Source organism: Schistocerca nitens, unplaced genomic scaffold (assembly GCF_023898315.1).
Source record: "Schistocerca nitens isolate TAMUIC-IGC-003100 unplaced genomic scaffold, iqSchNite1.1 HiC_scaffold_466, whole genome shotgun sequence".
NCBI classification, from domain to species: Eukaryota; Metazoa; Arthropoda; class Insecta; order Orthoptera; family Acrididae; genus Schistocerca; species Schistocerca nitens.
Window position 1 is genome coordinate 4906821 of NW_026045999.1, and position 17194 is coordinate 4924014.

Consider the following 17194-nt stretch of genomic DNA (forward strand, 5'->3'; position numbering starts at 1 on the left):
TAAGTATCGATATATCGATAAGTATCGATATATCGATAAGTATCGATATATGGAGAAGTATCGATATAACGAGAAGTATCGATATATCGAAAAGTATCGATATATCGAAAAGTATCGATATATCGATAAGTATCGATGTATCGAAAAGTATCCATATATCGAAAAGTATCAATATATCGAAAAGTATCGATATATCGAAAAGTATCGATATATCGATAAGTATCGATATATCGAGAGGTATCGATATATCGAAAAGTATCGATATATCGAAAAGTATCGATATAACGAAAAGTATCGGTATATCGAAAAGTATCGATATATCGAAAAGTACCGATATATCGATAAGTACCAATATATCGAAAAGTACCGAAAAGATATCGAAAAGTATCGAAAAGATATCGAAAAGTAGCGATATAATATCGAAAAGTATCGAAAAGATATCGAAAAGTATCGAAAAGATATCGAAAAGTATCGAAAAGATATCGAAAAGTGTCTATATATAATGAAAAGTATCTATATATAATAAAAAGTATCGATATATAATGAAAAGTATCGATATATAATGTGAAAAGTATCGAAAAGATATCGATAAGTATCGAAAAGATATCGATAAGTATCGAAAAGATATCGATAAGTATCGAAAAGATATAGATAAGTTTCGAAAAGATATCGAAAAGTATCGAAAAGACATCGAAAAGTATCGAAAAGTTATCGAAAAGTATCGAAAAGATATCGAAAAGTATCGAAAAGTTATCGAAAAGTATCGAAAAGATATCGAAAAGTATCGAAAAGATATCGAAAAGTATCGAAAAGATATCGAAAAGTATCGAAAAGATATCGAAAAGTATCTATATATATCGAAAAGTATCTATATATATCGAAAAGTATCTATATATATCGAAAAGTATCTATATATAATGAAAAGTATCGATATATAATGAAAAGTATCGATATATAATGATAAGTATCGATATATAATGATAAGTATCGATATATAAGTACCGAAAAGATATCGAAAAGTACCGAAAAGATATCGAAAAGTACCGAAAAGATATCGAAAAGTATCGAAAAGATATCGAAAAGTATCGAAAAGATATCGAAAAGTATCGAAAAGATATCAAAAAGTATCGATATATCGATAAGTATCGAAAAGATATCGAAAAGTATCGATATATCGATAAGTATCGATATATCGAAAAGTATCGATATATCGAAAAGTATCGATATAACGAAAAGTATCGATATATCGAAAAGTATCGATATATCGATAAGTATGATTTATCGAAAAGTATCGATATATCGATAAGTATCGATATATCGATAAGTATCGATATATCGATAAGTATCGATATATCGCAAAGTATCGATATATCGATAAGTATCGATATATCGGTAAGTACAGAAAAGATATCGAAAAGTACCGAAAAGATATCGATAAGTACCGGAATGATATCGAAAAGTACCGAAAAGATATCGAAAAGTACCGAAAAGATATCGAAAAGTACCGAAAAGATATCGAAAAGTACCGAAAAGATATCGAAAAGTACCGAAAAGATTTCGAAAAGTACCGAAAAGATATCGAAAAGTACCGAAAAGATATCGAAAAGTACCGAAAAGATATCGAAAATTACCGAAAAGATATCGAAAAGTACCGAAAAGATATCGAAAAGTACCGAAAAGATATCGACAAGTACCGAAAAGATATCGACAAGTACCGAAAAGATATCGACAAGTACCGAAAAGATATCGAAAAGTACCGAAAAGATATCGAAAAGTATCGAAAAGATATCGAAAAGTATCGCAAAGATATCGAAAAGTATCGAAAAGATATCGAAAAGTATCGATATATCGATAAGTATCGATATATCGAAAAGTATCGAAAAGATATCGAAAAGTATCGATATATCGAAAAGTATCAATATGTCGAAAAGTATCGATATATCGATAAGTATCGATATATCGATAAGTATCGATATATCGAAAAGTATCGATACGCCGAAAAGTATCGATATATCGATAAGTATCGATATATCGATAAGTATCGATATATCGATAAGTATCGATATATCGATAAGTATCGATATATCGAAAAGTATCGATATATCGATAAGTATCGATATATCGATAAGTATCGATATATCGAGAAGTATCGAAATATCGAAAGTATCGATATATCGATAAGTATGGATATATCGAATAGTATCGATATATCGAAAAGTATCGATATATCGATAAGTATCCATATATCGATAAGTATCTATATATCGATATATCGATAAGTATCGATATATCGATAAGTATCGATATATCGATAAGTACCGATATATCGATAAGTATCGATAAGTATCGATATATCGATAAGTATCGATATATCGATATGTATCGATATATCGATAAGTATCGATATATCGATAAGTATCGATATATCGAAAAGTATCGATATATCGAAAAGTATCGATATATCGTAAAGTATCGATATATCGAAAAGTACCGATATATCGAAAAGTACCGAAAAGATATCGAAAAGTATCGAAAAGATATCGAAAAGTGCCGAAAAGATATCCAAAAGTACCGAAAAGATATCCAAAAGTACCGAAAAGATATCGAAAAGTACCGAAAAGATATCGAAAAGTACCGAAAAGATATCGAAAAGTACCGAAAAGATATCGAAAAGTATCGAAAAGATATCGAAAAGTATCGAAAAGATATCGAAAAGTATCGAAAAGATATCGAAAAGTATCTATATATAATGAAAAGTATCTATATATAATAAAAAGTATCGATATATAATGAAAAGTATCGATATATAATGAAAAGTATCGAAAAGATATCGATAAGTATCGAAAAGATATCGATAAGTAACGAAAAGATATCGATAAGTATCGAAAAGATATAGATAAGTATCGAAAAGATATCGATAAGTATCGAAAAGATATCGAAAAGTATCGAAAAGACATCGAAAAGTATCGAAAAGATATCGAAAAGATATCGAAAAGTATCGAAAAGATATCGAAAAGTATCTATATATATCGAAAAGTATCTATATATATCGAAAAGTATCTATATATATCGAAAAGTATCTATATATAATGAAAAGTATCGATATATAATTAAAAGTATCGATATATAATGAAAAGTATCGATATATAATGATAAGTATCGATATATAATGATAAGTATCGATATATAAGTACCGAAAAGATATCGAAAAGTACCGAAAATATATCGAAAAGTACCGAAAAGATATCGAAAAGTACCGGAAAGATATCGAAAAGTACCGAAAAGATATCGAAAAGTACCGAAAAGATATCGAAAAGTACCGAAAAGATATCGAAAAGTACCGAAAAGATTTCGAAAAGTACCGAAAAGATTTCGAAAAGTACCGAAAAGATATCGAAAAGTACCGAAAAGATATCGAAAAGTACCGAAAAGATATCGACAAGTACCGAAAAGATATCGACAAGTACCGAAAAGATATCGATAAGTACCGAAAAGATATCGACAAGTACCGAAAAGATATCGATAAGTACCGAAAAGATATCGACAAGTACCGAAAAGATATCGAAAAGTATCGAAAAGATATCGAAAAGTATCGAAAAGATATCGAAAAGTATCGTAAAGATATCGAAAAGTATCGAACAGATATCGAAAAGTATCGATGTATCGATAAGTATCGATATATCGATAAGTATTGATTTATCGAAAAGTATCGATATATCGAAAAGTATCGCTATATCGAAAAGTATCGATATATCGATAAGTATCGATATATCGAAAAGTATCGATATATCAATAAGTATCCATATATCAATAAGTATCGATATATCGATATATCGATAAATATCGATAAATCGATAAGTATCGATATATCGATAAGTATCGATATATCGCAAAGTATCAATATATCGATAAGTATCGATACATCGGTAAGTATCGATATATCGATAAGTATCGATATATCGATAAGTACAGAAAAGGTATCGAAAAGTAGCGAAAAGATATCGAAAAGTACCGGAAAGATATCGAAAAGTACCGAAAAGATATCGAAAAGTACCGAAAAGATATCGAAAAGTACCGAAAAGATATCGAAAAGTATCGAAAAGATATCGAAAAGTATCGAAAAGATATCGAAAAGTATCGAAATGATATCGAAAAGTATCGAAAAGATATCGAAATGTATCGATATATCGAATAGTATCGATATATCGAATAGTATTATTATATCGATAAGTATCGATATATCGAAAAGTACCGATATATCGAAAAGTACCGATATATCGATAAGTATCGATATATCGATAAGTATCGATAAGTATCGATATATCGATAAGTATCGATATATCGATAAGTATCGATATATCGATAAGTATCGATATATCGATAAGTATCGATATATCGATAAGTATCGATATATCGATAAGTATCGATATGTCGATAAGTATCGATATATCGATAAGTATCGATATATCGAAAAGTATCGATATATCGAAAAGTATCGATATATCGTAAAGAATCGATATATCGTAAAGTATCGATATATCTAAAAGTACCGATATATCGAAAAGTACCGAAAAGATATCGAAAAGTATCGAAAAGATATCGAAAAGTACCGAAAAGATATCGAAAAGTACCGAAAAGATATCCAAAAGTACCGAAAAGATATCGAAAAGTACCGAAAAGATATCGAAAAGTACCGAAAAGATATCGAAAAGTACCGAAAAATTTTCGAAAAGTATCGAAAAGATATCGATAAGTATCGAAAAGATATCGATAAGTATTTATATATAATGAAAAGTATCTATATATAATAAAAAGTATCGATATATAATGAAAAGTATCGATATATAATGAAAAGTATCGAAAAGATATCGATAAGTATCGAAAAGATATCGATAAGTATCGAAATTTTATAGATAAGTATCGAAAAGATATCGAAAAGTATCGAAAAGAAATCGAAAAGTATCGAAAAGACATCGAAAAGTATCGAAAAGATATGGAAAAGTATCGAAAAGATATCGAAAAGTGTCTATATATAATGAAAAGTATCTATATATAATAAAAAGTATCGATATATAATGAAAAGTATCGATATATAATGATAAAGTATCTAAAAGATATCGATAAGTATCGAAAAGATATCGATAAGTATCGAAAAGATATCGATAAGTATCGAAAAGATATCGATAAGTATCGAAAAGATATAGATAAGTTTCGAAAAGATATCGAAAAGTATCGAAAAGACATCGAAAAGTATCGAAAAGTTATCGAAAAGTATCGAAAAGATATCGAAAAGTATCGAAAAGTTATCGAAAAGTATCGAAAAGATATCGAAAACTATCGAAAAGATATCGAAAAGTATCGAAAAGATATCGAAAAGTATCTATATATATCGAAAAGTATCTATATATATCGAAAAGTATCTATATATATCGAAAAGTATCTATATATAATGAAAAGTAGCGATATATAATTAAAAGTATCGATATATAATGAAAAGTATCGATATATAATGATAAGTATCGATATATAATGATAAGTATCGATATATAAGTACCGAAAAGATATCGAAAAGTACCGAAAAGATATCGAAAAGTACCGAAAAGATATCGAAAAGTATCGAAAAGATATCGAAAAGTATCGAAAAGATATCGAAAAGTATCGAAAAGATATCAAAAAGTATCGATATATCGATAAGTATCGAAAAGATATCGAAAAGTATCGATATATCGATAAGTATCGATATATCGAAAAGTATCGATATATCGAAAAGTATCGATATAACGAAAAGTATCGATATATCGAAAAGTATCGATATATCGATAAGTATCGATATATCGAAAAGTATCGATATATCGATAAGTATCGAAAAGATATCGAAAAGTATCGAAAAGATCGAAAAGTATCGAAAAGATATCGCAAAGTATCGATATATCGAAAAGTATCGATATATCGAAAAGTATCGAAAAGATATCGAAAAGTATCGATATATCGAAAAGTATCAATATGTCGAAAAGTATCGATATATCGATAAGTATCGATATATCGATAAGTATCGATATATCGAAAAGTATCGATATGCCGAAAAGTATCGATATATCGATAAGTATCGATATATCGATAAGTATCGATATATCGATAAGTATCGATATATCGAAAAGTATCGATATATCGATAAGTATCGATATATCGAAAAGTATCGATATATCGAGAAGTATCGAAATATCGAAAAGTATCGATATATCGATAAGTATGGATATATCGAATAGTATCGATATATCGAAAAGTATCGATATATCGATAAGTATCCATATATCGATAAGTATCTATATATCGATATATCGATAAGTATCGATATATCGATAAGTATCGATATATCGAAAAGTATCGATAAATCGATAAGTATCGATATATCGATAAGTATCGATATATCGATAAGTATCGATATATCGAAAAGTATCGATATATCGATAAGTATCGATATATCGATAAGTATCGATATATCGAAAAGTATCGTTATATCGATAAGTATCGAAAAGATATCGAAAAGATCGAAAAGTATCGAGAAGATATCGCAAAGTATCGATATATCGATAAGTATCGATATATCGAAAAGTATCGATATATCGATAAGTATCGATATATCCGATATATCGATAAGTATCGATATATCGAAAAGTTTCGGTAAATCGATAAGTATCGATATATCGATAAGTATCGATATATCGAAAAGTATCGATATATCGAAAAGTATCGATATATCGAAAAGTGTCGATATATCGAAAAGTATCGATTTATCGAAAAGTATCGATATATCGAAAAGTACCGATATATCGAAAAGAATCGATATATCGAAAAGTATCGAAATATCGAAAAGTATCGATATATCGATAAGTATCGATAAGATATCGAAAAGTACCGAAAAGATATCGAAAAGTACCGAAAAGATATCGAAACGTATCGAATAGTATCGATATTTATCGAAAAGTATCGATATATATCGAAAAGTATCTATATATAAGGAAAAGTATCGATATATAATGAAAAGTATCGATATATAGTGAAAAGTATCGATATATAATGATAAGTATGGATATATAATGATAAGTATCGATATATAATGATAAGTATCGATATATAATAATAGGTATCGATATATAATGATAAGTATCGATATATAATGAAAGGTATCGATATATAATAAAAAGTATCGATATATAATGAAAGGTATCGATGTATAATAAAAAGTATCGATATATAATGAAAAGTATCGAAAAGATATCGAAAAGTATCGAAAAGATATCGAAAAGTATCGAAAAGTATCGAAAAGATATCGAAAAGTATCGAAAAGATCGAAGAAAAGATATCGAAAAGTATCGTTATATCGATAAGTATCGATATATCGAAAAGTATCGATATATCGATAAGTATTGATATATCCGATATATCGATAAGTATCGATATATCGAAAAGTATCGATAAATCTATAAGTATCGATAAATCGATAAGTATCGATACATCGATAAGGAAAAGTATCGATATATAATGAAAAGTATCGATATATAATGAAAAGTATCGATATATAATGAAAAGTATCGAAAAGATATCGAAAAGTATCGAAAAGATATCAAAAAGTATCGAAAAGATATCGAAAAGTATCGAAAAGATATCGAAAAGTATCGATATATCGATAAGTATCGATATATCGATAAGTATCGACATATCGATAAGTATCGATATATCGATAAGTATCGACATATCGATAAGTATCGATATATCGATAAGTATCGATGTATCGAAAAGTATCGATATATCGATAAGTATCGATATATCGAAAAGTATCAATATATCGATATCGATGTATCGAAAAATATCGATATATCGATAAGTATCGATATATCGATAAATATCGATATATCGATAAGTATCGATATATCGAAAAGTATCGATATATCGAAAAGTATCGATATATCGATAAGTATCGATATATCGAAAAGTATCGATATATCGAAAAGTATCGATATATCGATAAGTATCGATATATCGATAAGTATCGATATATCGATAAGAGTCGATAAGTATCGATATATCGATAAGTATCGATATATCGATAAGTATCGATATATCGATAAGTGTCGATGTATCAAAAAGTATCGATATATCGAAAAGTATCGGTATTTCGAAAAGTATCGATATATCGAAAAGTATCGATATATCGAAAAGTATCGATATGTCGAAAAGTATCGATATATCGAAAAGTACCGATATATCGATAAGTACCGATATATCGAAAAGTACCGAAAAGATATCGAAAAGTATCGAAAAGATATCGAAAAGTATCGAAAAGATATCGAAAAGTAGCGAAATAATATCGAAAAGTATCGAAAAGATATCGAAAAGTATCGAAAAAATATCGAAAAGTATCGAAAAGATATCGAAAAGTGTCTATATATAATGAAAAGTATCTATATATAATAAAAAGTATCGATATATAATGAAAAGTATCGATATATAATGTGAAAAGTATCGAAAAGATATCGATAAGTATCGAAAAGATATCGATAAGTATCGAAAAGATATCGATAAGTATCGGAAAAATATCGATAAGTATCGAAAAGATATAGATAAGTTTCGAAAAGATATCGAAAAGTATCGAAAAGACATCGAAAAGTATCGAAAAGTTATCGAAAAGTATCGAAAAGATATCGAAAAGTATCGAAAAGTTATCGAAAAGTATCGAAAAGATATCGAAAAGTATCGAAAAGATATCGAAAAGTATCGAAAAGATATCGAAAAGTATCGAAAAGATATTGAAAAGTATCGAAAAGATATCGAAAAGTATCTATATATATCGAAAAGTATCTATATATATCGAAAAGTATCTATATATATCGAAAAGTATCTATATATAATGAAAAGTATCGATATATAATTAAAAGTATCGATATATAATGAAAAGTATCGATATATAATGATAAGTATCGATATATAATGATAAGTATCGATATATAAGTACCGAAAAGATATCGAAAAGTACCGAAAAGATATCGAAAAGTACCGAAAAGATATCGAAAAGTATCGAAAAGATATCGAAAAGTATCGAAAAGTTATCGAAAAGTATCGAAAAGATATCAAAAAGTATCGATATATCGATAAGTATCGAAAAGATATTGAAAAGTATCGATATATCGATAAGTATCGATATATCGAAAAGTATCGATATATCGAAAAGTATCGATATAACGAAAAGTATCGATATATCGAAAAGTACCGAAAAGATATCGAAAAGTATCGAAAAGATATCGAAAAGTACCGAAAAGATATCGAAAAGTACCGAAAAGATATCCAAAAGTACCGAAAAGATATCGAAAAGTACCGAAAAGATATCGAAAAGTACCGAAAAGATATCGAAAAGTACCGAAAAATTTTCGAAAAGTATCGAAAAGATATCGATAAGTATCGAAAAGATATCGATAAGTATTTATATATAATGAAAAGTATCTATATATAATAAAAAGTATCGATATATAATGAAAAGTATCGATATATAATGAAAAGTATCGAAAAGATATCGATAAGTATCGAAAAGATATCGATAAGTATCGAAAAGATATCGATAAGTATCGAAAAGATATCGATAAGTATCGAAATTTTATAGATAAGTATCGAAAAGATATCGAAAAGTATCGAAAAGATATCGAAAAGTATCGAAAAGACATCGAAAAGTATCGAAAAGATATCGAAAAGATATCGAAAAGTATCGAAAAGATATCGAAAAGTATCGAAAAGATATCGAAAAGTACCGAAAAAATATCGAAAAGTATCGATATATCGAAAAGTATCGATATATCGAAAAGTATCGATATATCGATAAGTATCGATATATCGAAAAGTATCGATGTATCGAAAAGTATCGATACATCGATAAGTATCGATACATCGAAAAATATCGATATATCGATAAGTATCGATATATCGAAAAGTATAGATGTATCGAAAAGTATCGATATATCGATAAGTATCGATATATCGAAAAGTATCGATATATCGAAAAGTATCGATGTATCGAAAAGTATCGATATATCGATAAGTATCGATATATCGAAAAGTATCGATATATCGAAAAGTATCGATATATCTAATAGTATCGATATATCAAGAAGTATCGATATATCGAAAAGTATCGATATATCGAAAAGTATCGATATATCGAAAAGAATCGATATATCGATAAATATCGATATATCTAAAAGTACCGAAAAGATATCGATAAGTACCGAAAAGATATCGATAAGTACCGAAAAGATATCTATAAGTACCGAAAAGATATCTAAAAGTACCGATAGGATATCTAAAAGTACCGAAAAGATATCGAAAAGTACCGAGAAGATATCGAAAAGTACCGAAAAGATATCGAAAAGTATCGAAAAGATATCGAAAAGTATCGAAAAGATATCGAATAGTATCGATATATATCGAAAAGCATCGATATATATCGAAAAGTATCTATATATAAGGAAAAGTATCGATATATAATGATAAGTATGGATATATAATGATAAGTATCGATATATAATGATAAGTATCGATATATAATAATAGGTATCGATATATAATGATAAGTATCGATATATAATGAAAGGTATCGATATATAATAAAAAGTATCGATATATAATGAAAGGTATCGATGTATAATAAAAAGTATCGATATATAATGAAAAGTATCGAAAAGATATCGAAAAGTATCGAAAAGATATCGAAAAGTATCGAAAAGATATCGAAAAGTATCGAAAAGTATCGAAAAGATATCGAAAAGTATCGAAAAGATCGAAGAAAAGATATCGAAAAGTATCGTTATATCGATAAGTATCGATATATCGAAAAGTATCGATATATCGATGAGTATTGATATATCCGATATATCGATAAGTATCGATATATCGAAAAGTATCGATAAATCTATAAGTATCGATAAATCGATAAGTATCGATACATCGATAAGTATCGATAAGTATCGATATATCGATAAGTATCGATATATCGATAAGTATCGATATATCGATAAGTATCGATATATCGATAAGTATCGATATGTCGATAAGTATCGATATATCGATAAGTATCGATATGTCGAAAATATCGATATATCGAAAAGTATCGATATATCGTAAAGAATCGATATATCGTAAAGTATCGATATATCGAAAAGTACCGATATATCGAAAAGTACCGAAAAGATATCGAAAAGTATCGAAAAGATATCGAAAAGTACCGAAAAGATATCGAAAAGTACCGAAAAGATATCCAAAAGTACCGAAAAGATATCGAAAAGTACCGAAAAGATATCGAAAAGTACCGAAAAGATATCGAAAAGTACCGAAAAATTTTCGAAAAGTATCGAAAAGATATCGATAAGTATCGAAAAGATATCGATAAGTACTTATATATAATGAAAAGTATCTATATATAATAAAAAGTATCGATATATAATGAAAAGTATCGATATATAATGAAAAGTATCGAAAAGATATCGATAAGTATCGAAAAGATATCGATAAGTATCGAAAAGATATCGATAAGTATCGAAATTTTATAGATAAGTATCGAAAAGATATCGAAAAGTATCGAAAAGATATCGAAAAGTATCGAAAAGACATCGAAAAGTATCGAAAAGATATCGAAAAGATATCGAAAAGTATCGAAAAGATATCTAAAAGTATCGAAAAGATATCGAAAAGTACCGAAAAAATATCGAAAAGTATCGATATATCGAAAAGTATCGATATATCGAAAAGTATCGATATATCGATAAGTATCGATATATCGAAAAGTATCGATGTATCGAAAAGTATCGATATATCGATAAGTATCGATACATCGAAAAATATCGATATATCGATAAGTATCGATATATCGAAAAGTATAGATGTATCGAAAAGTATCGATATATCGATAAGTATCGATATATCGAAAAGTATCGATATATCGAAAAGTATCGATGTATCGAAAAGTATCGATATATCGATAAGTATCGATATATCGAAAAGTATCGATATATCGAAAAGTATCGATATATCTAATAGTATCGATATATCAAGAAGTATCGATATATCGAAAAGTATCGATATATCGAAAAGTATCGATATATCGAAAAGAATCGATATATCGATAAATATCGATATATCTAAAAGTACCGAAAAGATATCGATAAGTACCGAAAAGATATCGATAAGTACCGAAAAGATATCTATAAGTACCGAAAAGATATCTAAAAGTACCGATAGGATATGTAAAAGTACCGAAAAGATATCGAAAAGTACCGAGAAGATATCGAAAAGTACCGAAAAGATATCGAAAAGTATCGAAAAGATATCGAAAAGTATCGAAAAGATATCGAACAGTATCGATATATATCGAAAAGCATCGATATATATCGAAAAGTATCTATATATAAGGAAAAGTATCGATATATAAGGAAAAGTATCGATATATAATGAAAAGTATCGATATATAATGAAAAGTATCGATATATAATGAAAAGTATCGAAAAGATATCGAAAAGTATCGAAAAGATATCAAAAAGTACCGAAAAGATATCGAAAAGTATCGAAAAGATATCGAAAAGTATCGATATATCGATAAGTATCGATATATCGATAAGTATCGACATATCGATAAGTATCGATATATCGATAAGTATCGACATATCGATAAGTATCGATATATCGATAAGTATCGATGTATCGAAAAGTATCGATATATCGATAAGTATCGATATATCGAAAAGTATCAATATATCGATATCGATGTATCGAAAAATAACGATATATCGATAAGTATCGATATATCGATAAATATCGATATATCGATAAGTATCGATATATCGAAAAGTATCGATATATCGAAAAGTATCGATATATCGATAAGTATCGATATATCGAAAAGTATCGATATATCGAAAAGTATCGATATATCGATAAGTATCGATATATCGATAAGTATCGATATATCGATAAGAGTCGATAAGTATCGATATATCGATAAGTATCGATATATCGATAAGTATCGATATATCGATAAGTGTCGATATATCGATAAGTATCGATATATCGATAAGTATCGATGTATCAAAAAGTATCGATATATCGAAAAGTATCGGTATTTCGAAAAGTATCGATATATCGAAAAGTATCGATATATCGAAAAGTATCGATATGTCGAAAAGTATCGATATATCGAAAAGTACCGATATATCGATAAGTACCGATATATCGAAAAGTACCGAAAAGATATCGAAAAGTATCGAAAAGATATCGAAAAGTATCGAAAAGATATCGAAAAGTAGCGAAATAATATCGAAAAGTATCGAAAAGATATCGAAAAGTATCGAAAAGATATCGAAAAGTATCGAAAAGATATCTAAAAGTGTCTATATATAATGAAAAGTATCTATATATAATAAAAAGTATCGATATATAATGAAAAGTATCGATATATAATGTGAAAAGTATCGAAAAGATATCGATAAGTATCGAAAAGATATCGATAAGTATCGAAAAGATATCGATAAGTATCGGAAAGATATCGATAAGTATCGAAAAGATATAGATAAGTTTCGAAAAGATATCGAAAAGTATCGAAAAGACATCGAAAAGTATCGAAAAGTTATCGAAAAGTATCGAAAAGATATCGAAAAGTATCGAAAAGTTATCGAAAAGTATCGAAAAGATATCGAAAAGTATCGAAAAGATATCGAAAAGTATCGAAAAGATATCGAAAAGTATCGAAAAGATATTGAAAAGTATCGAAAAGATATCGAAAAGTATCTATATATATCGAAAAGTATCTATATATATCGAAAAGTATCTATATATATCGAAAAGTATCTATATATAATGAAAAGTATCGATATATAATTAAAAGTATCGATATATAATGAAAAGTATCGATATATAATGATAAGTATCGATATATAATGATAAGTATCGATATATAAGTACCGAAAAGATATCGAAAAGTACCGAAAAGATATCGAAAAGTACCGAAAAGATATCGAAAAGTATCGAAAAGATATCGAAAAGTATCGAAAAGTTATCGAAAAGTATCGAAAAGATATCAAAAAGTATCGATATATCGATAAGTATCGAAAAGATATCGAAAAGTATCGATATATCGATAAGTATCGATATATCGAAAAGTATCGATATATCGAAAAGTATCGATATAACGAAAAGTATCGATATATCGAAAAGTATCGATATATCGATAAGTATGATTTATCGAAAAGTATCGATATATCGATAAGTATCGATATATCGAAAAGTATCGATATATCGAAAAGTATCGATATATCGATAAGTATTGATATATCCGATATATCGATAAGTATCGATATATCGAAAAGTATCGATAAATCTATAAGTATCGATAAATCGATAAGTATCGATATAACGAAAAGTATCGATATATCGAAAAGTATCGATATATCGAAAAGTATCGATATATCTAAAAGTATCGATACATCGAAAAGTATCGATATATCGAAAAGTATCGATATATCGATAAGTATCGATAAGATATCGAAAAGTATCGATATATCGAAAAGTATCGATATATCGAAATGTATCGATATATCGATAAGTATCGATATATCGAAAAGTATCGAAAAGATATCGATAAGTACCGAAAAGATATCGATAAGTACCGAAAAGATATCGAAAAGTATCGATATATATCGAAAAGTATCTATATATAAGGAAAAGTATCGATATATAAGCAAAAGTATCGATATATAATGAAAAGTATCGATATATAATGAAAAGTATCGATATATAATGAAAAGTATCGATATATAATGAAAACTATCGATATATAATGAAAAGTATCGAAAAGATATCGAAAAGTATCGAAAAGATATCGAAAAGTATCGAAAAGATATCGAAAAGTATCGATATATCGAAAAGTATCGATATATCGATAAGTATCGATATATCGATAAGTATAGATATATCGAAAAGTATCGATATATCGAAAAGTATCGATATATCGATAAGTATCGATATATCGGTAAGTATCGATATATCGATAAGTATCGATATATCGATAAGTATCGACATATCGAAAAGTGTCGATATATCGAAAAGTATCGATATATCGAAAAGTATCGATATATCGTAAAGTATCGATATATCGAAAAGTACCGATATATCGAAAAGTACCGAAAAGATATCGAAAAGTACCGAAAAGATATCGAAAAGTACCGAAAAGATATCCAAAAGTACGGAAAAGGTATCGAAAAGTACCGAAAAGGTATCGAAAAGTACCGAAAATATATCGAAAAGTATCGAAAAGATATCGAAAAGTATCGAAAAAATATCGAAAAGTATCGAAAAGATATTGAAAAGTATCGAAAAGATATCGAAAAGTATCTATATATAATGAAAAGTATCTATATATAATAAAAAGTATCGATATATAATGAAAAGTATCGATATATAATGAAAAGTATCGAAAAGATATCGATAAGTATCGAAAAGATATCGATAAGTATCGAAAAGATATCGATAAGTATCGAAAAGATATCGATAAGTATCGAAAAGATATAGATAAGTATCGAAAAGGTATCGATAAGTATCGAAAAGATATCGAAAAGTATCGAAAAGATATCGAAAAGTATCGAAAAGACATCGAAAAGTATCGAAAAGATATCGAAAAGATATCGAAAAGTATCGAAAAGATATCGAAAAGTATCGAAAAGATATCGAAAAGTATCTATATATATCGAAAAGTATCTATATATATCGAAAAGTATCTATATATATCGAAAAGTATCTATATATAATGAAAAGTATCGATATATAATTAAAAGTATCGATATATAATGAAAAGTATCGATATATAATGATAAGTATCGATATATAATGATAAGTATCGATATATAAGTACCGAAAAGATATCGAAAAGTACCGAAAAGATATCGAAAAGTACCGAAAAGATATCGAAAAGTATCGAAAAGATATCGAAAAGTATCGAAAAGATATCGAAAAGTATCGATATATCGATAAGTATCGAAAAGATATCGAAAAGTATCGATATATCGATAAGTATCGATATATCGAAAAGTATCGATATATCGAAAAGTATCGATATAACGAAAAGTATCGATATATCGAAAAGTATCGATATATCGATAAGTATCGATATATCGATAAGTATCGATATATCGAAAAATATCGATATATCGTAAAGTATCGATATATCGAAAAGTATCGATATATCGATAAGTATCGATATATCGATAAGTATCGATATATCGAAAAGTATCGATATATCGATAAGTATCGATATATCGATAAGAATCGATATATCGATAAGTACCGAAAAGATATCGAAAAGTACCGAAAAGATATCGAAAAGTACCGAAAAGATATCGAAAAGTACCGAAAAGATATCAAAAAGTACCGAAAAGATATCGAAAAGTACCGAAAAGATATCGAAAAGTACCGAAAAGATTTCGAAAAGTACCGAAAAGATATCGAAAAGTACCGAAAAGATATCGAAAAGTACCGAAAAGATATCGAAAAGTACCGAAAAGATATCGAAAAGTACCGAAAAGATATCGAAAAGTACCGAAAAGATATCGAAAAGTACCGAAAAGATATCGACAAGTACCGAAAAGATATCGAAAAGTACCGAAAAGATATCGAAAAGTATCGAAAAGATATCGAAAAGTATCGTTAAGATATCGAAAAGTATCGTAAAGATATCGAAAAGTATCGAAAAGATATCGAAAAGTATCAATGTATCGATAAGTATCGATATATCGATAAGTATCGATATATCGATAAGTATCGATATATCGATAAGTATCGATATATCGAAAAGTATCGATATATCGATAAGTATCGATATATCGAAAAGTATCGATATATCGAAAAGTATCGATATATCGAAAAGTATCGATATATTGATAAGGATCGATATATCGAAAAGTATCGATATATCGATAAGTATCCATATATCAATAAGTATCGATATATCGATATATCGATATATATATATATATATATATATATATATATATATATATATATATATATATATATATATATATATATATATATATCGATATATCGATAAGTATAAGTATATATCGATAAGTATCGATATATCGATAAGTATCGATATATCGAAAAG

The 17194-nt window shown here is 27.6% G+C and overlaps 2 protein-coding genes across 2 annotated transcripts; both read left to right on the forward strand.

Annotated features, from left to right (window-relative positions):
* Positions 1-502: 502 nt before the first annotated feature.
* Positions 503-5056, forward strand: LOC126232216 (repetitive organellar protein-like). The gene is made up of 10 exons (XM_049942509.1): positions 503-509; positions 583-864; positions 986-1181; positions 1403-1873; positions 2538-2776; positions 2870-3076; positions 3178-3688; positions 3978-4134; positions 4548-4794; positions 4836-5056. Exons 1-10 carry the CDS (start codon positions 503-505, stop codon positions 5054-5056), a joined length of 2538 nt encoding a protein of 845 aa, XP_049798466.1.
* A 2526-nt stretch (positions 5057-7582) lies between these two features.
* LOC126232217 (repetitive organellar protein-like) lies at positions 7583-16738 on the forward strand. The gene is made up of 17 exons (XM_049942510.1): positions 7583-7727; positions 8532-8855; positions 8997-9192; positions 9297-9432; positions 9556-9835; positions 10701-10846; positions 11190-11454; positions 11496-11774; positions 12305-12478; positions 12520-12676; positions 13260-13402; positions 13517-13840; positions 13982-14177; positions 14340-14401; positions 15245-15442; positions 15484-15785; positions 16355-16738. Exons 1-17 carry the CDS (start codon positions 7583-7585, stop codon positions 16736-16738), a joined length of 3711 nt encoding a protein of 1236 aa, XP_049798467.1.
* Positions 16739-17194: the final 456 nt, after the last annotated feature.